This window comes from Phragmites australis, chromosome 15 (genome assembly GCF_958298935.1).
Source record: "Phragmites australis chromosome 15, lpPhrAust1.1, whole genome shotgun sequence".
Taxonomy (NCBI): domain Eukaryota; kingdom Viridiplantae; phylum Streptophyta; class Magnoliopsida; order Poales; family Poaceae; genus Phragmites; species Phragmites australis.
Genome location: NC_084935.1, coordinates 7254111 through 7281371, shown reverse-complemented (window position 1 = coordinate 7281371; position 27261 = coordinate 7254111). Strand labels below are relative to the sequence as shown.

At 47.5% G+C, this 27261-nt stretch overlaps 2 protein-coding genes across 3 annotated transcripts; both read right to left on the bottom strand.

Moving 5' to 3' along the window:
* Positions 1–7699: 7699 nt before the first annotated feature.
* LOC133892069 (uncharacterized GPI-anchored protein At4g28100-like) lies at positions 7700–10039 on the bottom strand. Its single transcript, XM_062332816.1, has 2 exons — positions 9301–10039; positions 7700–8180 (listed from the first exon to the last, which is right to left on the bottom strand). The coding sequence occupies exons 1-2, from the start codon at positions 9934–9936 to the stop codon at positions 7809–7811; spliced, it is 1008 nt and encodes a 335-aa protein (XP_062188800.1). The 5' UTR covers positions 9937–10039; the 3' UTR covers positions 7700–7808.
* Positions 10040–14930: 4891 nt separating this feature from the next.
* Positions 14931–19999, bottom strand: LOC133893259 (uncharacterized). 2 transcript variants are annotated; one of them, XM_062334239.1, is made up of 5 exons: positions 19658–19999; positions 17615–18932; positions 17187–17489; positions 16441–16596; positions 14931–15426 (listed from the first exon to the last, which is right to left on the bottom strand). In XM_062334239.1, exons 1-5 carry the CDS (start codon positions 19684–19686, stop codon positions 15325–15327), a joined length of 1908 nt encoding a protein of 635 aa, XP_062190223.1. In that variant the 5' UTR covers positions 19687–19999; the 3' UTR covers positions 14931–15324. The 2 variants fall into 2 exon arrangements, with proteins under 2 accessions (XP_062190223.1, XP_062190224.1); XM_062334240.1 differs by having other exon boundaries at positions 17220–17489; positions 19658–19996.
* Between the last annotated feature and the right edge of the window lie 7262 nt (positions 20000–27261).

The following is a 27261-nucleotide window of genomic DNA, read 5'->3' as shown; positions in this document are numbered from 1 at the left end:
ACTCCCATCTTTCTTCTCTACAAATAGAACTAGTGATTACCATGGTGAAGAATTAGGTCTGATGAAATCACTTGCTTGTAATTCTCTAATCTGCTCCTTCAATAATTCCAGTTCATTGGCTGCCATCCTATAAGGTCGCTTGGCAATCGAGGCTGTTCCGGGTAAGAGATCAATAATGAACTCTATGTCACGGTCCGGCGGTATATCAGGTAATTCCTCTAGAAATACATTTGGGTACTCACATATCACTGGCACATCTTCTATTGATTGGATAGATAAGTTACATGCCATTAGGTTAGACTTGGGTCCTTTAGGCTCAAACTCTATTTTGATTCCTTTGTGATTGACCAGTGTAACTCTTATACTAGCACAAACTATATTGCCTTCGTGTTTGGTTAACCAATCCATCTCCAAGATAATATCTATTCTATTTGAACTTTGGATAACTAGATTTGCTAGGAACTCTACCCCACTTAAACAGATCACGAATTTAGATGAATTTAGGAGAAAGAATCATCAAAATCGGAGCAAGAACGGAGAAGTTATCGCTCCCGGAAGATTTAATCAAAAATTAAATCAGGAAATTATAAAATGACACTATTCATAGGTGGGACTCATAGGTGGGGCCCATTGAACAGTAGCCTCGACCTACATGAATAGTGACCCGGTGGGACCCACATGAACAATAACTAGTTGGGCCAAAATAGGCTCGGATTGGGCCAAGTCTGGGTCTGGATGGGCTGGGCCGGGCTTGGGCTACACAGTACTGACCCACTCGGGTTGGGCTGGCCGGTTATAACGGGTTGAGAAGCTGGGCTGACCCACTGGAGAACGGCCTTTAGGCGACTGGGCCAGCCTGGCAGGCTGGCCGCTTCTGGGCTGAGCTAGCCTACTCAGCCAGGCCGATCGGCGCCGCTTTAGGTGACACAGCTAAGCGGCAAAGGGGAGAGGAAAACAGACAGCGACGCACACTGGGATGCTCGCCGGAGATGCGCCCCCACCGGAGTTCTTCTACGTGAAGTTCACGTCGGCAACCTAAGCACTACGGTGAATAGGTCTAGGAGCTCATCGATGGCCGACAGTGGCCTGAGCAATGCCAGACGCCAGCCGAATAGGGCGACGACGGCAGAGAAAGCTCAGGCATTAGCTCCCCACTACAACGAGCTTCCTCCCTGCAAAGAAAAGGGGCCAAAGGCACCCTGGACATCACGCCATGAAGGCCGGCCTCACACACAACGCATACGCACGCCGACAACAAGTGATTGCACAGTGACAGAAACAAGAGCACGACAGCTCACGGCTACGTCCTAAGAGGGAGAGCTCAAGCAGCTATACGCTACCTAGGCAGATGGGCAAGGGGACTGGGAGGATCACCGAGTGCAAGAATGGCAATGGGCGGGGCGGCGGTCGGTGACTCGTCACAGAGGCGGTGATAGCGCTGCTCAGCTACTAGCTCAGGCGGGCTCCCGTCGGGCTTCCGGTGAATGGACGATGGTACAGGGACGACGGCAAGGGCCTGAGGCTCCTTGGCAGCACGTGGTCGGTGGATCGACAATGGCGAGCTACGATGGCATACAATGGCTGCGGTGGCGGTGGAATGGGGGGAAAGGGGAAAAAGAGAGGTCAGGGCTGCGCTATTTATAGCAGGGGAGGGAGCTGCAGAGAGGCAGTGCGTAATTGTGACGTCGGGCGGACGTCAGCGGGCCGCGCAACGGCGAGGTGATGGGGTGGGGCACGAAAGTCGAGCGGCATGGGCGCGTAAGCATGGGCGGAGAGATAGCGAGAGAGAAAGGAGAGAGTGGGAGAAGCGGAGGTCGGTTGGGGCGCGTGAGGATATTTACCGGAGGAGGCAGCTGCTGCGCTATCGAGCAGTGCGACATCACACTGGAGGAGGAAGGAGAAGGCGCGGCGAGCAGCGATGCACGACACGCGTACGGCACAGCTCGCGCACGGGTGAGTGTGGGCGGGCACGCCAACGCGCGTGAGAGCGGGCCGGGAACGTGGGAGATGGGCCATGTGGGGCTATGGTAGCCTACGCGCACAGGGGAAGGGGGAAAGGAGGCCGGGCCGGCTGGCTGGGCCATGGCAGGGAGAAGAGAGAGGAGAAGAAGAGAGGCTGGGCCCAGCTGGCGCTTGGGCTAAAACAGAGAGGGAGAGAAGAATCTGGCCCGAGGAAGAAAAGAAAAAGAAAATAAAATTGGTTTTGGGATTAAATTCAAATGAGAGATTTGAATTTGAATTTGACTTTGGATTATGATCATTTCAAATAAATATATTTGAATTATGATTTGGGCTTGGATCTTGAGCTTTTTGAAGATGATTTGAATCAAAGGATTTGAATTCAACTTGGGTTTGAGCTGAATGGAAACTAAGAATTGTTTTGAAATTCAGAGACAGTATCAATTTCAAATCTATACACAAAGAACCATCAAAACCATAAACCAACATATATGAACCAACGTAATGTAGGGATTATTTTGGAAGCAATTTTAGCGCATTTTGGAATACCTGGTCAACTTAATACATTTAATATATATAAATGTATACATACTAGTATATATACATTAATATACATAACTCCTTAATTTTAGTTGGCCTAATTAATCACAATTTTTTTTTAATTTGAAGCGAAATTCGTAATTAAATAATATGCTAAACTCAGGATGTTATGGTTCTCAAGGTTGCCAAGCTGATTTTGTTAGTCGTCCAGAGGACCAAGAAATGGTAGTAAATGAACATCAACACGTTGCTGGAGGGCAAAGCAATATAGGTTGGAAACAGAGATAATCCCTTGTGTCCGATCTCAATATATAATCACATGTAATTTCAAATTCACTTAAGCTAGTCTTGACAATATTTATGTACTCCACAATTTAAATTCACTTCCGTTCCTTAGTGCTGAAGTTAATGTGTGGTTTTCAACAGCCCTCGCGTTGGGATATTCACTGATGAGGATGCAAAGACAACTGAGCACCCCGCTTCTCTCGAGAAAGCACTAAAAAATTATGCTATGTGTAAGGGAGGTCTAGTTGTTGAGCCTAATGTTGGAATGAATTTTGACACTCTCGCGGAAGCTTTTGAGTTCTACAATCTGTATTCATGGGGAATTGGCTTTGGTATTTTATACAGTCGCAGTCGATGCAACACCCAGAGAACCAAAACAATAAAACATATCGTATGTGCATGCGTTGTAAGTAACTACAATTTTCACATCAGTTTTATTAATTGGTGAAATATTTAGTGAGATGATGTTCGTAATGTAGTACTACGCTATCGAATTGCAAGCTCTTAGTTGTTTTCAATTGTCTGTTCACAGGGTAAACCGAACAGTTCAAACTCTAGGTCAATGCGTTATGGATGCCCAGCCATCATGCGTGTTGCACAGGAAAAAATAGGGGGTTGGTACATTAAGGAGCATGTAGTGGAGCACAACCCTCCATTCTTAGACACATATGCACAAAAACTCAATTGGAAATCACATCAACACATTGACAACTACACCAAGCAATTGATCAAGCATCTGAGAAGCAACAATGTCAATATGCGCAAAGCGTTTTGTATTATTTCAAGCTTCTTTGGATCAATGGAGAATGTACCTTTCACCAAGAGAGCTGTCTATAGCCTTTGTGCAAAATTTGCAAAAGATAATGCCGATGATGATGTGAGGAAGACTCTACCTGTTTTCAACAGGTTGAAGGATCGTGATCCTAACTTTACATACAATGTGGAAGTAGACAATAGATGCCACATAAAGACTCTGATTTGGACCAATGGAAGGAGTAGGATGCAGTATGCATGGTTCGGTGATGTTATAACTTTTGATACAACTTACAAAACTAATTATATGAGATGCCATTTGGTCTTTTCATTGGTGTAAATAATCATTATCAAACCATCATGCTTGGTGGCGTACTAATGCGCAATGAGACCATCAAGAGCTTCAAGTGGGTATTTAGTGATGAATTTGTACGACTAATGGGCGGCAAGCATCCATTAACCATTCTAACTGGTAAGATGTCGTATGTCATGGTTCTTCATATTGGTAATCTATTTATTTAGAGTGTGTAATAATTTTGTTGATATTATTTATTAGATCAGAGCACAACTATGGAAGTGGCCACAAATGAAGTGCTGCCAAACACGACACGTATAATGGTGCAAGTGGCACATCCTATGGAAAGCAAAAGAGCACCTTGGGAAAGATGGACACAATCTTGTTGACCAGTTAGCTAGTGAGAACTCTCATGTTGCTGTGTCCATCGAGGCCATGGAAGGAAATCACACTCAATGGACTACACACTACATCCAAGCTCCCGAGAAGGTTAAAAAAACAAGGTAGGCTAACTAGCATGTGTGACAAACCACCTTATGAGCAACGCAGGAAGCAAAGCAACATATATATAGTGAAGCAAACCATAGCGGAACAAAACACTAAAAGTGACATTGTTCATCAACGTGCTACCAATCAACGAAGAGAGGTAACCTGCAGCAGGTGCATGCTAAAGGGACACAACCAAAGTTCATGTTCAACGCCACCACCTGAAGAGTATCCTTTATATAATTGCCCAATATCAAATTTGGATGCATGGCACATTGACCAGTATATATAGTTTCAATAGGGTCATTTTGTTGTAAGATATAACCAGAATGAAGGATGGTAGTCGAACCTAACATGAGGGGATACTATTTTTTGGTCATCCCTGTCATATGTTACCAAGTCACAGGTTCACTAGGGTGAGGATCTAAATACTATTGAACCTATTAACAGGGGCACTTTTTCCTGTATGATAAACGTGTACCACATAGATGTGGGGTATGTAATTTTTGTGCGCACTTTTGAATGTAGATAAATCGGGGATGTATTGTACACATGTAGTTAGCACGGTTGGTTATGATGTATAAGAAATATCCGCAGACTTGTGTACATTGAAAACTGGTGCTTCTTTGATCAAACAATGCAAGGTAAATGTGCAGGGTTAGCACTGCTTGTATTTCCTTGGTCACCACGCCCACGCTGTATTATGGTTTCACCTCTGGACATATCCTGTTCCTTCAGGTGCCTCATCTAGCACACATTTTCCGCAGGCCTGGGTTGCACTAATGAGAATTTTCAGTTAGTACACTTGCCATTTCATCAGCACATCTTCATCATTATGTTGCCTATCATATAATACATACCAGAAACACCGTGTACAATTCCTCATTCACTCCTCCGGATATGCACCTTTGTATCATTCACTTCATCCTCTCGTTGTCGTACTCTTTCACTCTTGGTACAACATTGTGCTTTAGGTTGTAACATCCCAGGTCCATATTATCAGGAAAAAATCTATAGGCCGACATAATCAGATTGCAAATGCATATTTACATCTGAATCAAACCAATAACGCACATCAACTACAGTAGCCTACATAATCTCCATCCGCACAATTTGAATGGGGTGGCACTTCTTTGGTTGTCCTAAATTGTAACTTATATAAATAAATCTTACTTATGACTATGCAATATGTTATCTTTTTTCCCAAATTAGCCATTATGTACAGGTATTTCTATATATTACACTGATTGGTTATTCAGGCCAACATAATTGGTATTATCATATTCAACTAAAAGTTTGCAAAGCATAAGTTTTTAAACCATCCTGCTCAACCATACCTGGAGGAAGAAGTGACGTCTAGCAAGGTTTATTGCAGCTGTCCCCTAGCTATTAGACTACACTTTCACTGCAGCATCAAGTATTAACGTAATCACACACGCACACCAATTGTATTGTATGATATGATCTGTGCATCTCAAAGCACCCCAATAATCTATGGATGCATAATCATGCTTTGACGACGGTGCCAACAAATGCCCCATGACAAAAATTACGAATGCCATTTGGAAACAGTTCTGTTCCAAGCGACTAGACGCTTCATTCAACTCCTTGTTCAAGAATGCTTCAGCTCGCTTCAAGCTATGTGCATCTTTGTCCGTCATGCCCAAGGATACTCGCATAAATTCAATGGCTTCTTGTGTTATATGCGCATCTTCGCTATCAATCTTGCGAGGACCACACGGGATACCAAACACTTTCTCGACATCTTCTTCATAGAAATGGATCCCACGCGTCCCATCCACAACTATCAACTAGGCTTCCTCATCTACATGGCTCAACAACCACATACTGAACCTCAAGTTTAGCTTTGGCAGATTATGCAGCATAAGAAGCCATTCAAAGCCAATTTCACTAACTAGGTCCCTCTTGAACTGCGAAAATATTTGTACCACCCGAAAGACATGGCTTGGCAATGCACGGGAGTTACCAACCTCAGCTGCTATTGCAGACATCGCCCCCTGCAGCAACAACTCATCCTCGATGCTACTGAACGACGCCGTCAGGATCTAAGATATGGCAGCATGCGTTGTTGTCCCCTCCCCTCCCTTCAGATGAACAACATTGAAACCCGTCAACACATAACCGCCAAATTTAACAACAAGTTGAAGAACAAGTTGCCAATCAAGTTACACTCACCAAGTTATCCTCGTCCTTCATTCTAGTCAGCACCTGCTGCAACAATATCATGTTGCAAAAGCCAATAAAATCTCTTAGTATGTCCAAACCACAAAGATGAAAAAACATATGTATTTTCATCCGTATCTACCCCTCAGCCGTCCCAGGAGGAGAGGGTGGCGGGCGGAAGGTGCGCGCCGATGAACGAAGAGAGGTTGTCGGAGCGAAGTAACCAGGGCTTCAGACATAACCAAGCGATGAAGGAGATGAGCGGGGCAAGGTCGGATGCGGAGGGGAGCCTGTAGAGCGCGACGGTGAGGGCACTCCTGAGCGATGGTGAAGCGAGATCATCACGAGACGTTATTATTCCTCTTCGACTGGCTCTTGCTCTTTTCCACCAAGTCTCCCATACGTTTTTCCTCCGGAGTAGAAAGAAGTCATGTCCAATATGCTCCGGGGCTGACTCGTGACTCGCTACCTCGAGCAGTACGCTAGAAAAACATGTTACTATAAAGGGTACATCCACTTTCCTAGTAGACTACTTTTCCATATATCTTAAGTCTAGGACCATCTTAACTGTGTAAATAATTGTCACATCTTACCTATCGCAGCCGAAAATACAGCTACTATGTATATTGCACGTACAACAGTTCACCAATCTTTATGTACATTGAACGTCCGAGATATCCGGCTACCGTGCCGCTAGGGGCACAAAATCCGTCTCCCCCAGGGAAAAAAACCGGTTAGCCGGATACCGAGATGACACTAGAGAGGACACAACGAAACGAGCCACGCTGCACACGACACTGCCTACCTACCGCGTGAACCGTTAAGCCAGAGCAAAAGGCTCATCTTTTGTCTTATCCTCTTCGTCTTCGGGGTCGCTCCAATCTGGTGCTCATTGCTCGTCCCACACACCCAAGAGCAACCAGCCCTGGAATTCTTGTGCTCCTTGCGATCCATGCGACTAACACGTTTCAGATTCCTACGGTCCATATCCGTTCTGCCAAGTTCAAACAGATTCGTCAAATTCACTCGGACGCTTAGATCTCGTAATTGGATCTTGGCTATATAGCTCATTTTTCACAATTTCGTAACACTTCAATAAGCACTATGTTATCCTAGAGATCATCGAGAGTTACTTCACGATTTCACTCACAAAACAGATGGAAGAAGAGGTAACCCCAGGATAAAAAAGCACCGAGATTAGAGACGTTCATAGCCATGTCATATCTGCTAACCACCACTGTGCAAAAGAAGCTAATAACTCCTACAAAATACCATATCAACAAGCTTCACTCGCTGCCCTCTTTATTTACAAGAACGCGTCCCAGATCATCAGGCCGAGCACTAGGCCGAGGAGGGCAGCGGTGATGATCACCCGCGGCGTGGCAGAGGCAAACGCCGGGCTCGTGCTGCCGGTGTGCTCGAACTGCAGTGAGTCCACGGCCAGCGGCATGTTCTCCTGGTCCGGGCTGCACCGCGGCGCCGCGGCGCCGGTGCTGCTGCCGGACTCCGTTGGGTGTGCGGTGTAGAGCATGGCGCGCAGCACGGCGGACACGGTGGGGATGTAGGTCGTCTTGTTCTCAGCCAGCAGCCACGTCAGGCCCATCAGCTGGCAGTCCCGGCCCAGCATCCGCCGCGCGCGGTCGCCGCCGGAGACCTCACGGCTGACGTTCCCCTTCAGCTGCATCGATGGAGGCCAGAAACTGAAGGTTAGCTTCTTGCTATTCGATTATTTCATTTGAGAACGAAACCTGAAGAAATGCAATTAATGTTATACATGCATGAACGTTCTTGCGATGCAGGTCGTTGCGAAAGTTGGTAGGCTCTGTTCCCGTCCTCTAACGTTGCATTTGGCCTGCTCAGCCTCTTTCAGTAAATGCTTCCCATGCACAACGACCAGCTCATGCTCATGCACATGCACAATCCCTCGAGCTAATTAGATGCATCACACCTAATTTCAGTACACTTTAGCAATGCAAGCAACTGAACAGTGTCGAAAAATTCGAGGTTCCCAAATGCTTGATTACCACCGATAGCGTGACAGTTCAGCAAAGATGTGTCCTTGACCAATTAAGATGCCAATTCGGATGCAAGACCGGCAGGTCAAGGACAAATCCCGATCAACAACCCACAACTTTCGATGCTGCTGCAAGGCCACATTGTGGTGGCTAACCAACTAAAGCATTAATAATTGAAAAGGAATTGGATTATGTAGCTCAAACCTTGCTGTCCTGCTACTAGTATGACTTCTCTAGCGTATAAGGAATGGTCCTGTAGTTAACTGGCAAGGCTAACACACACTAGCTAGTGAGGATTGCCCTTTCTTTCCCATGGAGCTTTCGGAAAGGCAATGGAGTATCAAGTAGAAAATTATTAGTGATCAGCTCAAGAACAAGCAGCTAGGCCAATTGAGCATTCGAAACAATGATGTGGTTCGAAAGGACCTTTGTGGGAAAGGGATCTCCTGGATGCCACAAAATGACCTCTTTTTGCTACGCTAAAAGGAGAACCAAAGAAAGAGGAAAAACATCGCTTATAGTGCCGCACTAAGCGCAAGTACAAATTAAACAATGGATCTGTGGAAGGTCCTCTTCACAAATTATCAAAGCTTTCTTTAGACCAGTAATTAGCAACACTTACGAACCAGGAAAAGCACAATGAATCCAAGAAAGCGAGATATGGCACAGTACAACATTTCAAAGATTTTGGAAATGAGAAAAGAAAAGGAGCCAAGAACAGAAAAGGTGAACCAAACCAAAGCAATGGCATTGTAGGAGGAAGCAAGCAAGAAAGGAGCTCACCTTTTGCAGGGACTGGACGCAGCGTGAACAGCCGGCGTAGGAGGCGTTGCGGCAGCTCTTCTCCAGCTCCTTGACCACGGCGGTGGGCGTGGCGTTCTTGGCAACGGCGCCGGCGCTGACGGCGAACGCGGCGGGGCAGCGGAGCGAGCCGATCTGGTGGAGCCGGATGCCGCAGAAGCAGAGCACGGTGTCGCACGTGGCGTTGGGCCGCGGCAGCGCCACCCCGCGCCGTTCCAGCGCGGCGCCCAGCGCGTCCACGCACCGCTGGTTGTCGTAGGGCACCATGGGCCCGTCGTCCCCGGGCCCGAGGCCATCCTCGCCGGCCAACGCGGGCGCCGGAGCTGGGGGCACGGACAGCGCGGTGCGCGCGTGCGCGGCGAAGAGCCAGGCCGCGAGGACGGGGCAGCAGCGGCCGCGGTCGAGCGACCCCGACCCTCCGCCCGCGCCGCACGCAGCTGCCACGCCGCCGAAGAGCTCGGCGGAAAGGTCGAGGTGGCAGGGCGGGGAGGAGGCTATGGACGGGGACGAGGCGTTGGACGGGGACTGCGCCTGCGAGAGCGGGAACGACGGGACGTCGGATGCGCGCGCCGCGGAGAGGAGCGCGAGGAGCAGCGCCGCGGCGAGGTGCGCCGACATTGCCGCCGGCGAGGTGGTGGTGGTGGTGGGCAAGAGCCAAGAAGTGTGTGATGTGGGTGTGTGGAGGAGGGCATTGGGGACCGGGACTTGTTTGTATATAAGAGCCGAGGTTCGGAGGGATGTTGGTTGGCCTTCTTGGTTCAGGGGTTGGAGATGACAAAGTACAAAATACAATATACTGTAGACTCTACGGGGTGTACAACGTATAATGCAAGTACTTTTTTTAATGATCAGACGTTTAAAAATAAGATTGATGTCGTATGTGGTGAATAACGGCGGCCGTCAGTGAAGGTTAGAGGAGGGGTTGATTAGGAGGGGCATCCTTGGGAGCGAGCTGATGAGACGGTCGAGTTAGATTAACATGACAGGTAGCCTTAAGTCAAAACCTCTAAAAAGAAAGTGAGTCGATAAGGATTCAAGCCTCCATTCTACGCACCTCGCTGAGGCGTGCAACTAATACGGAGTAAAAGGGGCTCTGATATAAAAAAAACTAGCATGAAAGCAGTAGGTAACACCAACAGATTCGGTAATAGGAGAACTGTCAGAAACAGCACGCATAATGACTCACATATCAGCTCGTATGCTGAAAAACTGACCCTTTGTCAGAGCGGCTTCTCCGACATGAAACATATAGCTCGCCATATTTGGAAAAAAAAATAGTGAAATTGACAAAGTGGTTGTCAAGCAAGCGTAACCCAAATCTTTTAAGTACCTACTATTTTCTAAGCACCAAGTATTTTCGCACAGTAGAATAATGTCTAGGCCAGATTGGTCCGTGCGGTGAGTTTTTGAGATCGGGGTCCTCGCTGGTCGCCGGTGGTATGACCATCACTGTTTGCGCTGTTCTTTCTTGTGTCATGATGATCCGATGCTACAGTTAGGCCAAGATCGAAAATCATTTCTGTCCACGACTAAACAATTGTGAAATGGCTTACACCCTGTCGAGAAACAAAAATGTTATCTTTACCATCGGTTTTGCCGCCATTAAACCAATGGCTTATCAAATAAGGGATTAAAATTTCACTCAAATTTTATGAATTTTAAAGAGAAACGAAATATCTAATTTTAAAAAAAAATTCACTGACACGTAGGGCCTACAGAGACGAAAAATTACCAAAATTTTGATAAAATCTCACGAATTTCAATCTTTTCACCTGTGAATGAAAAAAAATTATAAAACGAAGTCCCTGTATCAGAACTGCATGTCAGGACCTTCCATATAATCTCATGGAATTTTCTGCCTTGAAACAGCATTTTGTTAGGTCCACCGGGACACAAGAGCCGGGAATCATGGGGTCAAAGACGAATGATGGGGTTAACTCGGTACGCGACTGCACGGTTTGACGGTAGTAGTATCTGATAAATTTGGAAGATTCCTGCAGCAGCCAGTGAGGGACGAGCCTTACTATTCTCATTGATCACAGCAAAGATCCGTTCTTTTTCAGCAAAACACTGCCAACTTGATTCTACCAAGACAAACTTAATCCAGCTAAAAAAGAAGACAAACTTAATCGAAATACCTCTGTATTTGTTTACGGTAACCAAGGTTTTAAAAAGGTTTCAGTGAAACAGGATTCAAAGAACGGAGAAAAGATACGCAGCCAGACTACCGACTGCTGAGCTAGAGTTGGTCGGTCACAGGGTCACAGTTCAGACACGGGAGGGGAAACCTTTTTCGGCTGGGACCGTCTCGCTTACCAACCTGTTCACGTGACGGATGCAAACAGCAGGTGTTGGGCTCCGCGGCCCTGCTGCAACGAGGACAGCCTGTTAAAAAATATAAGCCCGCGCAGCGCCTTGGATCTATCCAAACAAATAGTATCATCTAAGATCATAGACGATGACATAGAAGATAAAGTATTTATTAATGATGTTCAAGTGAAGCATATAACCCAAAGGCATATGATTACGGACGCTCATATTTATAAGAAAATTGAGTTATAAGATTACCCTCAACCATATACTTTTCATTTTGTTGCCCTTCCTGATTCTCCTTCTCGTTCTCATTTTTTTTAATTTTTTCTCATCTTCAACAGTTTTCATTCGAAATGATTCGTGAAGAAAAATAAGATAAAACCTCATCATGGAGAGAATAAACTTGAAATCCCTTCGTGACGAGAACCGTGAAGAGAAACTATTAGAACGCTGAAAAAAATAAAAATCCCTTCGCAAAGGGATTCTCGTCCGCGAAAAGAATCCCTTAGTATGCACTAAGAGTTCAACCTCAACTCTACCCTATACTGTTAATCACAACTTAAAATCATAATGTAACTAGACTCGTAGATTACATTCGACGAACTCCACCTTGCCGTGTCCAGTGGCATAAACCGGTCAATCATCACGGACTACATTCAACGAACTCCACCTTACCCAAGCTAGCTGGCTGCTGGCCACCAAACCTCACTGCCAATATGGTATAGTGCGCATGTAAACGTGATTAATTGAGGAGAATCCAGGGACGTCTAGAGAGTAACAGTGGAATTCAGGTAGGAATCATCCAAAATTCGGGGGGTTCGAGTTCGATCCATTGCCAAGTTGCATCTTATCATGTTCAATTCAGCCTGGCAGCCTTCAGAAAAGGAAGTTGAGATGCTAGCTTTCCATCGAGCTTTGCCTCTTTGCCAGCATGCCTGCCGTTGCTCAGCTGTTCTGATGACAGAAGCTGTCTGCATGTGTGTGCTGCTGAGAGAGAGAGAGCATACACCGCAGCGAGATACAGAGATCAGTCTGCACTACGACTCGAGCTTTTCCCCCCATGCATTTCCCTTTCCCTCCTTGTTTCCGTTCGTGTGTTCTTACCTGCATCAACAACGCCAAGGACCACGAACAGCCACACAAAATCCAAATTCCAGGCAGCTTTCTCATCTTTTCTTGGAAACAAAAAAAGCCATTTGCACCGGGTACATTTGAATATATCCAGCCAGGTTGTTACTTGGACTTACGATACCAATAATAGCAGCATGATGAGCAGCACAAATCCTCGTGAGGATTGCCTTCTGGATACTTGAGCTGGACCTTTGCTACTTTGCAGCTTCTTTGCTAGACCTTTTTGCTGAGTACTCTAGTGAGCAGGAATATACGTACATGTAAACTGTCAAGCCCCCCCTTCTCTTTGATCGTCGTGCAAAAATGCCATTAGGTGCAAAGCCCTATATAAAAAAGATTACCAGGACGCTGCAATATTCTAGTATATCCATATTCCCTAGTCCATCACAGGCAAATAGGCAATGCATGCCTAGCTATAACTCAGGGGACGAAAGCTATGTGTGTCTGTTTGTCAGGTAGCTGTGGTCTGCTCTGTTTAGTCCTTGCCCAGGGGCTCCAAACACTTGTCTCTAGCGTACGCAATGGGCTGGATTAAGGGGTTGTTTATGCATTTGTGTGGGGCTGGCTGAACACATGAAGATGTGACAAGAATGATGCCCTGGATGCCCGGTCTCGAAGAAATTTGATGAGCAGGTAAGCTACGTTCAATGGTCACAAGAGTGGTCCATGGAAATGCCACTTTGTAGGGTTTGGATAGGTTCTGTTATACAGGTTCAGAGACACAGAGTCGCCCGTGCCTTCGTCTTCGTCAGTTAGTCTTCTACGGTTGCATCTGCATCGTCAGGACTCGGGACGGCGGACGACTCCTTGTTGTTGCTCATGAGCCATGGCTCGTGAGCAACAGCACGGCCTACCATTCAAATTCGGCCTCTTGGATTGAACGCTCAGGATCCCCTGAATTGCATGATGTGTGCCGGTGTGCATCTACCTGTGTAGAGCGATTTCTCCACTGTATGCATTATGCACTGTAGTCCATATTCGACACACCATGTGCTGAATATAAGCTACAGTGCCGTATTCGGTACACAGTGTACTGAATATGGCCGTGTGTCGAATTAGTGACCGTGCAGCAGGCAAAGGCTATATTCGGCGCACCGTGTACCAAATACGACACTTTAGCTCGTATTTGTCACACAGTGTGCCGAATATGGTTTACAGTGCGATTAGATCTGCGTTTTTTTTGCCGTACGGTATACCAAAATTCTATTTTTGATAAATAATGTGTCAATATAAATACTAAAATTGTAAATACAATAACATATTATCTATTTTAATAAATACATTCATATATATTATTTAATTTTAGATTTTTACCGCTAGTTCTCCTGATTCCTAAAGTGTTGTCTGCAGTATTATACTGTCAGGCCAGCAGTGGCCATTGTGCCAGGCATTGCTTTATGTCAGGATCAACCGAACGTGTTGATGCTGGCCCAGATGGCCAGATGGAGCTGGCAGGCCCGGCTTTCCTGGCCTACGACGACCAAGAGTGGTGGCCCAGAACTTGGTATCGAGAGCACGAGTTGGTATCGAAAACACACGGCTGTCTCCAGCGTGGTAGATCCTACATTCCTACCTGCATGTCCCGGCTTTTAGGCCAACTTCTGTGCTGAGACGGAGACGCCCAGCTAGGCGTTCGTGCCGCAGAATCCCCTTGCGCCCGGGAGCGGTGGCTCGACTCTGCGACGGCCGACGGCAATCACCGCGGCGCGCCCTGCACCCATGCCACACGCCGCACCACGACGGCACGAGGCAGCAGCCAGGGCACCATCTCGCTCACGAGACAGAGTCCTTGCGTGGCAATGGGCGCAGCGGAAGCGATACATGGCACGGCACCAATTACGGAGTGTCGGCAGGCGCCAATCCAAACTGGATTTCTCTTCTCCGCAACAAAAGAACGACGTGAAATGTAGCACCTCGTAAACTATTCGACGTGCCATGCATGCTGGCTTTCCAGCCTTCCAGTCCAGAGTCCAGACAATGGCAAAGATGAAAGCCGAGACAGCCTGAGCAAAAGCCGAGATGCCATTGTACCGTCCTCCTCCGGTCCAGTCATGGGGTGCTGCACAAGTACACATCACTTGTTCCTGAATGACTGAATCGGCCGCTGCAAGGAGACCACTATGATGCAACGAGACCACCAAACAGAAGTAGCAGAGCTTAGACAGGAGTCACTTAAAACAACACTTCATTCCGAACTCTGCCAATCAACGGATTCCAATCATAATACCATAAAAAAAAATCAGTGACAAATTTGGTCATTTGCGCATCAAAAACCACGACGGAGCTTTACTCAAAGAACAGACAAAACTTTAACTTAGCCATTTTCTTCTGAACCCAAAATTTACATAAGAGGGCAAATCTGCTGTGGAGTGTGGTGCCATTCCCTGCAGTAAATTGGTTTCCTAGAAGCAAGCCCAGGACATGTTTTTCATGCTGGTTGCTGCCACAAGCTGTTTCTTGGATGTGATAAATTGCTCTAAAAATTTCTTGCACTAAAACAAAAAACACTTTGAACAAATGAAGACTCATTTACGAGTATCAAAATAACCTGATACTGTTTGTTTACGAGAAAAAATCAAGTGGTTGCTTTATGTCCTTCTCTAGTAGTAAAGTCTTCAATGTGTGCATGATATCAAAGCCTGGGTCTAGCTTGCGTTGCCACCCCTACAAAAGTATTACCACATAAGCATATTAGGTATCTTTCTGTAAGAAAATAGAGGTTATTCTTATGCAAGGGATATTAAATTAGTTTGTAGCATAAAAAGAAAGATACTGGTAGCTGGTACTATTTCTCTAGACAAGTCCACGTTCAAAATGCAATGCTCACTAAAAATGCATCCAACAAAAATGTTCTCTCATACATAATCCCATATGAAGTTTGGTCAAGTGAAATATGATCAATGAAAAAATCCAGAAATTTAACGTCTTTTGATACAATCTTGTTCAGTTCGTACATGCTATATCGTTAAACCTTTCTTCTCAAACAGGAATTTGAATTTGCACATCTAAGTAGGCTTGAAAACGGTTCGGATATTTTCCGCTCCGGATCCCGAAAAACGGATACTGATGGTTTTATCCGGATACGGACAACAGATATTTCTTATCCAAATAAGGATACGGAAACGGAAGCGCTTTTGAGCCGGATACGGATACGAAAATGGATAATATCTGGATAATGATACGGATAATATCGTATTCACCCGGCCCATTGAAGATCAAGCCCATCACCATCGCCAATAGGGCAACAACCCACCACGGCCCTAACTACTTAGACTAGATTGTTACTTTTGCTGTTCTTATACACATAATTTATTTTCCTTATGTGTGATGTTATACTACATTGTTATTTTCTTATTTTTATACGCACAATTTAAGGGGTCTTTATACTTTGACAGATATCCAGATCCGTATTTGTATTCGATTCACATTCGCACCGTATTTGTTTCCGATACTATCTGTATTCATTTCTATATCCGGGATTTCCGTATTCGTTTCATTTTCGATTAAAAATAAGGATAAGGATATGGAATGACCATTATCGTCCGTATCCAATCCGTTTTCACCTCTACCTATAGGTACATAATTTTTAATCAGATATCATCAAATCCCTTTCCCGCCAAGCGTAATAGTTAAGATTAGAATATTTGAAAGACATTGAGTTTTACCAAAGAGGTTTACCTCGAGAACCAAAATGGTAACCATTACAGTACAGATGTTGCCATCAATGTTAACTTTGTGGCGGCGAACTGTGTCAAGCAATTGGTGCATGCATTCAACCGGATGAAAAACGTACCCCTCAGGCGTTCCCCAGAATGTAAATGTCTTATCCAGCTCCTATCAACAATGAAAATAAAATCGTTATTCATGAAAAAAAATGTGTACAATTAGTACTGCAGTATCAGTAGTATAGCAGAAACAGTCAACAAATGAAGATGAAATTGTCAAATGCTGGATTAAAAAAGAAGCAACAGGCCACAAAAGAGCATCAAGTTGGATAAATACATCATATATTATATGAAGCTAGAGCCAGCGACCTTCTAATGCACAGCGATTTACCTACACTGCATGTGTCAGCAACCCAGCATACTTCAAGAAATGGTCACTCTAGTGGTCAGTCACATTTCGTGTCATCAAAGCCCCATATAAGACTTTTCGAAACTGCTGCTATTGTCTAGTATCACCGTGTATAGTTAAATAAATCATTATGAAAGACTGTCCTTGACAGTCTAAAATTGTATTATCTGCATATGCAGATAGCCAGATGCATCAAGAGCACCACCACCATTTTATTGTGACAGTTACTGAATCAATGCACAAGAATAAATAAATGTAGATCTATGACATATTTGATGGCCAAAATGAAGCTGGTTGCATTCAGACACGTAGATAAGATTATCAAATATAAATGAGCTCTAAATGTTTACTGTTTTGTCCTGAAGCATGGTTTCACTCTTTACCTCAGTAAATGCCACTGGATTTGGACAACTCTGATTTTTTGATAACTTTAGGGTACAGTTAGCAGCAGTACGACCATCTCTGGTGGCCACCGCCTTGAAGAACTGTTGTAAGTTATCACGATCAGCTCGTGTGAGCTCAGCAGTCATGCCCACATCAAGAAACACAATATGGGGCTTAGCTCTAAAAAATCTTTTCCTTGAAAGCTTGCTCTCATGTAGACGGACAAGAATGTTCCCAGGGTGCATATCCGCGTGAATAAAATTGTCCTCCTGCAGAATGGGGGAAAATGCTCCTATGAATGCAAATCCACAATACCTACCACACACAACCGCATACAAACACCAGTTTAAGGGGAAAAACAAAAAAGAAATACATGTTTTGAAAATGCACATACCAGGAGCATCTTCAAGAAAGCATATGTCCCAATATGGGCAAGTTCTCTCTTCATCCGAGCATTTCCTTCGATTTCATCCATAAAACGAGAAACACTTTCTCCATTCTCAAAAGTCTCAACAAGGACAGATGGATGCACAAGGGGATATAAGGGCTTTGGGAAAGACACATGTCTCCATCTGCGGAAGTTGTAGATAAAACGACTCAAATGAGCAGCTTCCCTTGAAAGGTCAACTTGAGACATCATGAATACTGCAAACTGGCGGACACTCTCATCCAGCCGCAGCCAGCTCAATCCAGGGACGACATTAGAAACTTTTGCCACAAGATTGATGAGTAGAAAGTCTCTCTTGATTGATTCACCAACACCAGGATGCCTCACCTTAACAGCAACATGCTTTCCAGGATGCTGATTTTTTAGTGTAGCCCGATGTATTTGTGCAATGCTTCCAGAAGCTACCGGGTTCTCCTCAAAAGTCGCAAATATTTCAGAAAGTTCGCGACCAAATGCCTTCTCAATGGCAGCCTTGCTGTAAGCAAAGCCATGAGCTGGAGCTGCGCTGTGAAGCTTTGCGAGCTCAACACAGAGATCACTTGGAAAAAGATCAGGGCGTGTTGCAGCCCACTGGCCCCACTTAATGAATGCTGGCCCAGCCTTTTCAAGGGTCTGGCGCACAAGACTAAGCCACCTTCTTCTGAATGCAACACTGAAACTATCAGCAAATGGAGCTAATGCAGTTGCAGGAAAGAACAAGAATGTCAAATGCACTGCTCTAATAAGCAAAGTGATGCCCTCCCAGATTGACCAAACCATAGATGACAGAAACTGGCGAGCATCTTGTGCCTTTGTGACGATACCATCCATTGTGGGCTTGTACAGTTGTGAATCTGCCAGGACAGGCCTTGCAAGTGCCATCTTGCCAAAAGCTAGAGCCATGACGCCAGGGATAACATGGAACCTCGTAACGGACAGGCTTACAGCACAGGCTGCCCGGCTCATGAGAGGTAACCGGGGACTGCTATACGAGTACATATGACTGAGCCGCTTCCATGCCAATTGGGCTTGTTGGGTTGCCGATGAATTTGCTACTGCAACAGAGAGGGTGTGGTATCCTCTAGACATCCTGTTTCTGCACTTGTGATCATCGCTTCTGTTCTTTCTGACCAAGACCTTGTAATGTGAGAACATTCTCGAGAAGACGGCTGGAATATTTCGCCTTGTCGAATAGCCATTGTCCCTCACTGCTGTGTAGTACCCACTGCTGTGGCTTGGCTGGGAAATTTTGGCTGCCCGCCTATTTGTTCCGATCGCCAACAACCTGCTCAACCATGGAAACAGAAACTGTCAAGAATTTGCAAGTTTTCAAGCATAACTGCCACTTGCCAGGAAGCTAATTTTACAAGGTGAAATTTAGATCAAAATATGTGCACAAAACGAAAGTGATTGGAGCACGTTTACAGTTGGCCTGACCAAAGCACAATCACAACCAAAATAGTTGCAGTTTGTTGGCATGTACATGGAAACTTTGCAAATTCCAACAATGCACTCATCAAATCTCACATTGATCCTGCAGACCAACAGAAAGCTCTACCTCCATACATATGTGCGTGAATCGACTAATTAAAGCTGAATTAGAAGGACCAATTGATCACAACAATCCCAAAATTTCCAAGTGGCATGAATTCACAGAGAATTTAGTTAAGTGGGCTGCACGAACCCTATCTACGGGCACGCACACATCAAAATGACACGCTTGATTCTGCTGGCTAACGGAAAGCGCTACCTTCATACATATCTTTGTGAATTGGCTAACCTAAGCTAAATCAGAAGGGGAATCGATCACAACGGCCCCAAAGTTTCGGAGTGCCATGGGTATGTAGGCAGCAAGCGAACTTCTGGGCTTCCGGTACACAAATTCAAGCCAAAATACAGCCGCTTCTAACAAAATCTGAACCCTGGAGCAGACCCCCCCCCCTTCCCCCCTCCACCAGCCGCGACAGGGCAAACAGAGCGCGAAAGAGAAAACGAGGAATCGAGCCGCACCTCTCGCTGATCCCCACTAGCCGTAGCATCGGAGACGCCTCCTCCCGCTGCTGCTTCCTTCACCGGATCAGAGGCCACCGCAGACCATACGACGCCACCCCTCCCGTATCCCCCACCAAAACCCCAGCACAGTCCGCGCCGCGGCACCAAGGCCCGGACGCGCAGCCGAACCGAACCTAGGGGGCTGGAGATGGCCAATGGCGGCGGCGGCGGCGGCGGCGGGAGACGAGGCGCGTTTGTGTCGCGTCGCGAGGCCTCGAGTCGGTGGCGCGGTTTGGTTGCCTCCCCTTTTGCGGACTTGCGTGAGTTTTTTTTCGGGACTTTTCTTATTTCTTTTCGCTTTTCTTTCTTGGAGAGCAGGGTATCCACGAGGGTTTATTCCCGCTTGCTGGTCAGGCGCAGGTTTAACTCGCGTCGGAAAGCGAAACCCCGCGCCGGGCCGAATTCTCGGCACGCAGCCGGGGATCGGGATCATCTACAGGACTGCAGAGTCGTTGAGATGTGAGCTATGTTACCTGCCGTATGCCTGGGTTGGGTCGTCATCAGCCCGCGAAGATGGAAACGCCATCTCTCGTCATGTACTCACGTGTGAGTTGGCCGTGTTAAGCTACGTTTCTTTTCTTGGAGAACACCGCGTTAGGCTACGTGACGCTCCAAGTTACTCGAAGGAAACAAATTTGTGTACTGAAATATTTTTCTCGAACAGAGCTGGAATTATATTAAACATGGAAGAAATGCATCTACATAATACATTGAGGTCACTAAAAGAATAAAGAAATTACAAAGACCACACAACCAGGTACTTTTCTTCTCTTCGGTTACCATGGTCATTCTTTACCACGTCCCACAGTAGTTGAAACCGAAGTTCAAACACTGTACCAACTCCGACAAGCCCCAATCATTTAAAAGCTGCAATAGCTAACGTCTCGAATCTACTATTAAGACGCAGACTCTGAGCAAACACCAGCGATATCCTCACCGGAAAAGGTAAATAATCAAATCCGGCGTCACCTTCTACGGATTTACTAAATCTAGTAGCCCAAATACAAAATTCATAGATGACGACGATGAAGCAATCAACCTAGAATAGCATAACTGATGACGATGAAGCAGTCGACCTAAAGTAGCAAATTGCACAGGGAAAGAGCTCGTACGCGCCACAAATTTTTTTTTGTTTTTAGGAAAAACCTGTATGCGCCGCACATTTCCTTTCTAATGGTTTTTCTTTAAAGACCCTCTCATTTCTATTAATAATAATTCAAGAAAGTACATTAGTATCTAACTTTTACATTGAATATCCTAGTTGGATAACTTATTACCATCAAGTACGAGGCCATAAACTGTGCTGGAATTTTTTATCTTCCTAAAACAAACCGAGATCTTGCAATGTCAACATGATTGCCAATGATCACGGATACAGAAAGTGAACTTTTAATAATTTTCATAGCAGGATAGGACTTGCATCTTGGAACCAATTTCGTTGGTAGCAACACCAATGTTTTACCACCGGTCCTAGAAAAGGACGGATCCCCTACCCACTCAACGTCAACGAGAACGCCGAAGAAGAGAGGAAGGGGACCGGTGGTGAAACATCAGGTGGCCGTTGCTACTCTTTTGGTGTCACCTCTCCCACAACAGCAGCTAGGGTTCTTCTTCACATTTCCCTCTCTTTTGGTAGTGGAAAAAAATAATTCTTGGGACCCTCTAGAGGCCCAAGAGATTCATTCCAAAGAGAAGGAAGAATGCAGAGGTGCAGCCCAGCCCAACTAGATCTTAGACCTCCATTTGGATAACAAATCGCCACCGCCCACTACTGAAGAAGGGTGGTAAACCCAATGTCGTGTTACCTAATTTTTCTAGGGAAATCTCGTAACACCTAATGGGCTAGCAATACTTGTTCCGTTTTTGGCATAACCCATATAAGTCCACTTGTCCACTGTCCCTTGTATGAAAGCTCAATAGCCGATGCATTCAACCTAGAAACGTTTCTTCTTCTATATATAAAAAAATACTAGACAAATCTTTGCTCCGGCCAGAAGGACATAAATATTTTAGCTGGAAATCTGAATTCTTGAGCTGAAAAGTGTTATCGATCATTTGTTAACCATCTATCTAAAGAACTTGTCGAAAAAATAGATGATACTTTAATTAGACAAATCATAGGAGAACGTTTTTATACAAGTTCAGACACCGTTGAGGATAATAATCATACGTTATATTCGTCTTGTTTAATCTGAGCGTGTTAAAAAAGATATGTGACTAGTCTATATAGATCTCAGCTTCAGATGTCTTCTAGTTTGTCGAAAGGTTTGAACGACTTCTTTGATTTCTATTAGCTCTTGTTTAACTTGTCCTCCGTATGGCCTCTGGCTCCATATATATATAGGGATATCGTACGTTTTTTGGAGTCCTACTTCCCGTTCTTAGAGATAAATACTTCTGCTTACGATTTAGGTACTTACAGTTAGTTTCATTTTCTGATGATAGAGATATATTTGGAGAATTACGGGAATTCATGAAGTATCTGGATATGGTAATTATCCTGTATTTATCATCAAGTGTGAAATTCTGAGTGGAGCCTTGTGAATTTGAGCGACAAGTTGACTTAGCTTTTTGGTTGAGAAATTGGAGATTTTTAGTGCCTACGCAACTCCTTGCAACCTCATAATCCAGAGGTCGCACGTGTGTCAAAAAGCGTTTAGTTTCAACTGTTTTTGGAATGCTCACTTGGTTCTCTACCAGATCGAGGATTGAAGAGTACGAATTGAATTAAACGAAGATTTGCTGACTAATGTTGTTCTTCACAACACAAGCACGCAATTAACCACATATCGATTACCTTGTGCGGTCTTTTCTTATCATCAATCAATCCTTTCGTAGTCCTTATGTGCTAATCCCTTTCGCTTGTTCGGAATGGCAAGGAAAGGCAGATCACAATCACAGAGCATGACGGAAAGGAAATCCTGTGTGCACTACAGCGTACACCCCAAGAGCACGGTGCTTTTTTCACCTCCTTTTCTAAGATTCCCACTAGCCAGGAAAGTCCTCGTCTAAAAAACATGTTCCAACTTCCAAGAACATCAAGAGACCATCTGGCAAGAAGTGCAGCCATGCACGCAGCACGCCGCAGCCGAGAGTCAGAACATGCCGTTCGTGCTGTAGCTAGTGGCCACGTTCGACAAGGCGGCCGCGTACAGCGCAACAAAGTTGGGCGAGCTAGCGTACGTACTCTCGTTGTCATCTCTAGAGAGTTTTCAGATGGTGGACGACTGAAAAGGCGATTTCTGTAGCGTACGTTCTTTCAGATCATGCGCGCACGTCCTGCACGTGCCACAGAGTGAGATGTGTTCTGTTCACTACAAAACCCTATTGAGATCGATTTCCTGTGTACAGACGCGCCCGTCAGTCGGCGATTCCACACACACTAATACTGCGACTAGTAAGGAAACACATCCGGCATCGTTCGAAAAAGAAAGAAAACACGTCCGGTGCGTTCTTAGCGGCCAGTGTACGACGGCCCCTGGTTCTTCGTTGACGTCGAACTTATTTGCGTGATCCTCGTTCAAGCAGCAGAACGTGGTGTTGCACCGAAGTGGACACCTAGTAGCGCTAGCTAGCACGCAGCGCGTTCTTGGGATGTGCTCCTACGTTGGCGACTAGTAGGCCGGTCACAAAAGTGGATGGAAATACGCGATCGAGGCAGACAAAAGAGAACTTTTCGTGCCCCGGTCTCCGGCTCGATGCATCGGCCCGTGTGTTTCTTCTCTGGGGAATATGGATATGGGCGTACGGAGCGGCCGTTTTCTTGGTCGGCCGGAGCTTGGAAACGGAGGCCGCGCGGACCAGCCGCTAGTCAAAAACCCACCGCCCGGGACGGCACTACTCGGCGACCCGCGGTTTCACCCAGCCGAATTTACTCCCTTCGAAAGCGACGCCGTTGAGTGTCTGCAGCTCTGTATCCGCACTGGATCGAGCCCGAGCCCTCTGCGCTTTCAGCTACTCTGATTTCGCAGGTCTGCGCGCGCAGCGCGGCTCGCCCCTCTGCGCGCGCAGGCACAGCAACTGCACGCCTAGCTGCGAGCTATCCCTGCAAGTGCCTGGCTCGCTTTCGGGCCGTGTCGCGGAGCACCACCTCGGTAGCTAGGTAGCGCGTGCCGTGGTCCTGCCGTCCTGGCCGAGCCCGAGAGCCTCGTCGAGGACGGCTGGCCAAGCGCAGGCTGCGCAGCGCAACTGCACAAGTGTACTGCTCGAGTCAGACCGCTGTTGCACTCCAGTATGTAACGAGGAGGAGTACCTCTTTGCGTGTGTCATGCTTACAGCAGCGTGATGGTCCCGTCCAGTGCATGGGTGTAAACGCGCGCGTCTTAAGCTGCTCCCTCGTGCATGTCTATGGCCAGCCGGCCTATGGACCTCTCGTCCCGTTACGTGATCAAGAATCAAGATCGCCTCAGCGAGTGATCGAGCGTGTCGCGTACTTTGCATGATTGGACGAACATCGCACACCTTGCGCTGATCCTGATCGCGCGCGGATGGGCGCGTGGTCAATATTTCCGTCACCATCAGTAAGGAAGAGTAGTGATTTCATTCCACCTGGATGCATCATGCATATCGAAAACACTTGTACTCACTAGCACGGAATACCTTAGTGGCCGGAGTACGCCCACAGAACGGCGATGCGTATCGGTGTTGACCCGCCGGGGAAAAGTCAATCGATTACTCCGGCGGGAGTATATGATTAGGGAGGCGCGCGACAGCGACGGCCGCGCCCGCGCGGAGGTGGCAGCACACGCGTCCCCGGAGAGACGCACTGGACGGCCGCGATGCGACGAAACTAGCCTGCCACCACCACCGATGATACGGAAGCGCGCATCCCGCGCTCGCGGCCCCGCGCGGTGCAAGGGATCGATCGAGACGGCCGCCCCGGACGTACAGACCGCGACGGCGAGGACCGTGCATGCACACATCACGGGTGCCGAAACGGTCGCGCCCTAGCTAGTTTTGGCTCGCACATGCATGCACACAGCAGAAGCTGGAACGATACTTTTTGTTCCCGTCCCGCCGTGCGTGTGGCTCGCAGCGCCCGGCCAGCCGCTCGATCCTTTTCTACACGTGATTGTCAGCTATCAGTTATGTATTCATCTACTAGTAAACATGTGTACTACTGAATTATAGAGTTGTAGACTAATTTACCAAATTTTCAAAATCATATCTATCGAGGATTTTTGATAGGTGCTGATATTCTACCTGACTATACTTGTTTTGGGGTGAATTAGCTTCTCTGGGCTTTGGCTTTGCTCTGAATTGGATTGGCTTGGACATGCCCCTCTCCCATCCTTTTATATTCAGAGAACTCGGACGTGACCTAACTAGATTCCTCTAGGTATAATTGTTAGATTTTTAAATATCTAGGATTTCTACCAAAAAGAGATAGCTTCCCTATCATACACAATGTGAGAAACCATCTAAATAGTTTTATAATTAATTATTAAGTCGATCATATAACTAATCACGACTATAATGATTAACCAGAATATTATTTCAGTAGTCCTGGCACATGTTTTATGCTCAAGATTGGAATACATGTCTTTCCAACAGGTAACATCACAACAAAGCTGAAGAAAGAGCAAATAATTAAATTATATCATAAAAATTTAGAAGATTATCATTTATAACAATTTAGCAAATAGTTAATCCTCCGACAGCTGGCGCGCCAGGTAGGGGCGAATATCTCTGAATCTGTTTGTTTGCTTTCTTCCACAGGTAGGGACACCGCCTCCAGCGTTCCGGCTCCACTTCCAGTGAGGAAATGCAGCCCCTCGCACAGGAGGTCCTAGCCGCTGCTGCATCCCAGCAACAGCCGCAATCTGCACGTGCGGCTTTCCCTCCCAAGGGGACCAAGGCGCTGGGCCCAGCAGGGCTGCCGTCGCCGCCGTCGGCGCACCTTCCGACCCCCATCAGGTGGTCGAAACTCCGGCCGCCAGGTCCGTCTCTGGACAGTGTCGGGTGCCACTCCGGCGTAGACTCGCTTTCAGCGAGGCCGACCCGGGAAGCGCGCTGCTCGCGGCGCACGCTCTCCTCAGGCATCCGCCTGTCCAGGCGACTCCGAAAACCCCGGAGGGTCGCTGGATCCAAGAAGTCGCTGCCCTGGTCGGTACTGCTCGCCGCCAGGTACTGGCCGGCAATTCTCGCGCCACCACCCAGCGTGGTGCCACCCGGACCGGCCCATCAACGGGCAACGTTCACACGGGCCGGGGGGCCTCCAGGCAAAGCGTCACCCCCCTGGCCGCGTCCGAAGCCCAAGACCTCCGCTTGCGTCTCAACGAGCGGAGGGGCCACGAAGATGCGCGCGTCACTCTCGAGCGCCAGCGGGAGACCCGGTAGGAGGCCAAGGCTGAGGACCAAGCTTCCTCTTTTCCGGCCCGCGATCGCCAGAATTCCCCGGCTCGCCGGCGTTCTTCGCCAAGGAGCGCCGCCCGCGCCACGGGGTATGGCACCGGCTGCCGTGCCTTCTCTAGCGAACTCCAACGGGTCAAATGGCCCTCCAAGTTCCGCCCTGAGCTGCCGGAGAAGTACGACGGGTCCATCGACCCCGTCGAGTTCCTCCAATTATACACTACGGCCGTCCAAGCGGCCGGAGGTAGTGAAAAGGTGATGGCAAATTATTTCCATGTTGCCTTGAGGGGCTCTGCCCGTTCTTGGCTCATAAACTTACCCCCAGGACCTATTAGCTCCTGGGATGACCTCTGCCACCAGTTTGTGGCTAATTTTCAGGGCACATTCACACACCCCAGTTTGGAGTGCGACCTCCACGCCGTCAAGCAACAGGAGGGGGAGACGCTGCGGCGCTTTATTCAGCGCTTCAGCCAGGTCCGCAACACCATCCCGCGGATAGCCCCCCACGCTGTCATCGTCGCCTTCCGGCAGGGCGTTCGCGACGAGCGGATGCTCGAAAAGCTAGGTACGCATGAAATCGAAGCCACTGCGGAGCTCTTCGCATTGGCCGACAAATGCGCCAAGGCGGCGGAGGCCCGGGCGTGGCATGCTCCGCGCCCCACCGCCGACCAGCCAAGTTCTTCCCGTTCCGACAGGCGGGAAAAGAAGAAGAGAAGAAAGCGTGAAGCCGCTCCTGTCGAACCGGCCCAGGGCCCGCCCATAGGCCAGCCCAAGAGCCCAACCGTCGGCAAGAACGCCGGGCGGCCGCCGACAGACGGCCCGCGCCCGCGAGGGCCCCTCCTCGGGCCCCGGCTCCCGCGAGGGCTCCGGCACCTGCAAGGGCACCAGCTCCCGCAAGAGCCCTGGCTCCCGCCCGGGCTCCTGCTCCAGCGAGGGCCCCTGCTCCCGTGGGGCCTGAGCCAGGCAAATGGTGCCCCATCCACCAGACCAGATGGCACGATCTCACGGAGTGTCATACGGTCAAAGGTCTCATCGAGCAGCGCCAACGGGAGCGCGACGAGTCCCGCGGGGTAGGCGACGCTGAGGCCGCCCCCGGCAACGCCGAGCTCGGCTTCCAGGAACCCGAGCACACCATCGCCTTCATCGACGGGGGCACTTACACGTCTTCCTCGCGGCGTGGCATCAAGACCATGCGGCGTGAGGTGTGCTCG

Coding starts and splice junctions, on each gene's coding strand:
- LOC133892069 (XM_062332816.1), bottom strand. CDS start 9,936: ATGTCGGCGCACCTCGCCGCGGCGCTGCTCCTCGCGCTCCTCTCCGCG. Junction 8,181..9,300: donor GCGTCCAGTCCCTGCAAAAG/GTGAGCTCCTTT, acceptor CCATCGATGCAG/CTGAAGGGGAACGTCAGCCG.
- LOC133893259 (XM_062334239.1), bottom strand. CDS start 19,686: ATGCTACGGCTAGTGGGGATCAGCGAGAG. Junction 18,933..19,657: donor CTAGTGGGGATCAGCGAGAG/GTGCGGCTCGAT, acceptor ATGGTTGAGCAG/GTTGTTGGCGATCGGAACAA. Junction 15,427..16,440: donor TTACCATTTTGGTTCTCGAG/GTAAACCTCTTT, acceptor ATACTTTTGTAG/GGGTGGCAACGCAAGCTAGA.